The sequence below is a fragment of the Semicossyphus pulcher genome, unplaced genomic scaffold (assembly GCF_022749685.1).
Source record: "Semicossyphus pulcher isolate SPU_LCO1_2020_fin unplaced genomic scaffold, fSemPul1.0.p SCAF_28, whole genome shotgun sequence".
NCBI lineage: Eukaryota > Metazoa > Chordata > Actinopteri > Labriformes > Labridae > Semicossyphus > Semicossyphus pulcher.
This window is the reverse complement of record NW_027211702.1, coordinates 7,692,501-7,693,839: the sequence shown is the minus strand read 5'-3', so window position 1 is coordinate 7,693,839 and position 1,339 is coordinate 7,692,501. Positions and strand designations below refer to the sequence as shown.

General features: G+C 46.8%; 1 protein-coding gene across 3 annotated transcripts in view; it reads right to left on the bottom strand.

Moving 5' to 3' along the window:
• Positions 1-1,195: 1,195 nt before the first annotated feature.
• The window catches only part of LOC138605161 (LIM/homeobox protein LMX-1.2-like), a 40,360-nt gene continuing 40,216 nt past the window's right edge, over positions 1,196-1,339 (bottom strand). For all 3 annotated transcript variants that reach the window (XM_069677276.1, XM_069677275.1, XM_069677274.1), the window contains one exon: positions 1,196-1,339. This exon is cut by the window's right edge and continues 5 nt beyond it. In XM_069677276.1, coding sequence (XP_069533377.1) covers positions 1,196-1,339 — 144 coding nt within the window.

Below are 1,339 nucleotides of genomic sequence, written 5' to 3'. Positions count from 1 at the left end.
AGGTGCAGTGCTGATGCAGCCTGACAGTCAGGGGTAGGAGCTGAACTACTTGGTGACAGAAGAGGAGACGTTAGCTTCAGTCTGGGCCTTTAGTGACCACCACACACTGACGTTTCTAAACTCTCTGAAGAGTCCAACTCAAAGATGATTTTGTGCAGCTTCTTTATTTCACCCAAAGCGAGAGACTGCTTTTTATTTGCATACCAACACTTTGATTCAAAATGCACTCTTTATCAATGGAAAAAATAAATAGCAAAGCGATACCGATGTACACATGAAAACACAAGAGAGAGATAAATAGAGTCAAATAATCAGTGACGGGGGTGTTCTGTACACGGGATCATTTTGTGCTTTAAATAGACATTTTGGATTTATGGTTTACCTGCACGGAGAGAAATAAATTAACTGCTGTCCATCCGTACGTGCAGAAGTGGGCGTTCCTGCAGTATAGAACATTAAACACACTCAGAATATGAAGTCACCAAAACTACATGTGCTTATTTTTCCATTAAAAACAACCGACAACATTATAACAAACTCATGAAGTCTCGTAGCTAACAGCCGTGTCCCAGTCCAGGAGCTGCAGCCTTCGAAGGCTGGATTTGAAGGCTGATAACTGAGTCCTCCTTGAAACAAATGATCTTTAAAATAATGGGTTAAGTTACTCGACGTTAGTTAGGCTAGCTAGTTAGCCTTCTAGCTACCTGTTGCTAGGCGACAGGTTGGGTGTTTGGTGATGAAAGGCTAGACCAGACGGTCTCAATTCAGTCTCAGTTCGGCTTTAACGTCTGCGCAGGCTGTGAATGGAGCATCCTCCGAGGACCGCCTCCTTCGAAGGCTGCAGCCACTGGATTGGGACACAGCTCATGTTTCTGCAACTGATTCATTTGGACTACATTTCCCAGAAACCTCTGACTTGAACTTTTAATAAGACAAAATAACATCCTGTTAGTCTGTACAGAGATCGCTCTCACAGCATTAACCTTCCTGCTTCAGTGTCCGTGTCCTTCCTTTGGCTGCTGGAGGTCAGTCAGGTTTATTTGGTGGATTCTGTCCTGCAGTCGTTCGTCCCTGCTTGAGCCCTGATTCTTGTCTTGCAGGAGAGTCCAGTGGCGTGTGTGTCCTGCGTCTGTAGTGTGCTCTCTGTCTATGGCTTGTGATGCAGTCTGTTGGGGTGGGGGAACCAGAGGGGGTCTCAGGAGGCAAAGTATGAGCTCTGCATGGAGTACAGGCGGTCGATGGGGTTCCCCTGTAAGGAGCCGACGTCAGGGGCGGTCATGAAGCAGTCGCTGAGACTCGTCAGGGAGGTGTCGCTGTCAATGTCGTGGAAGATGGAGTC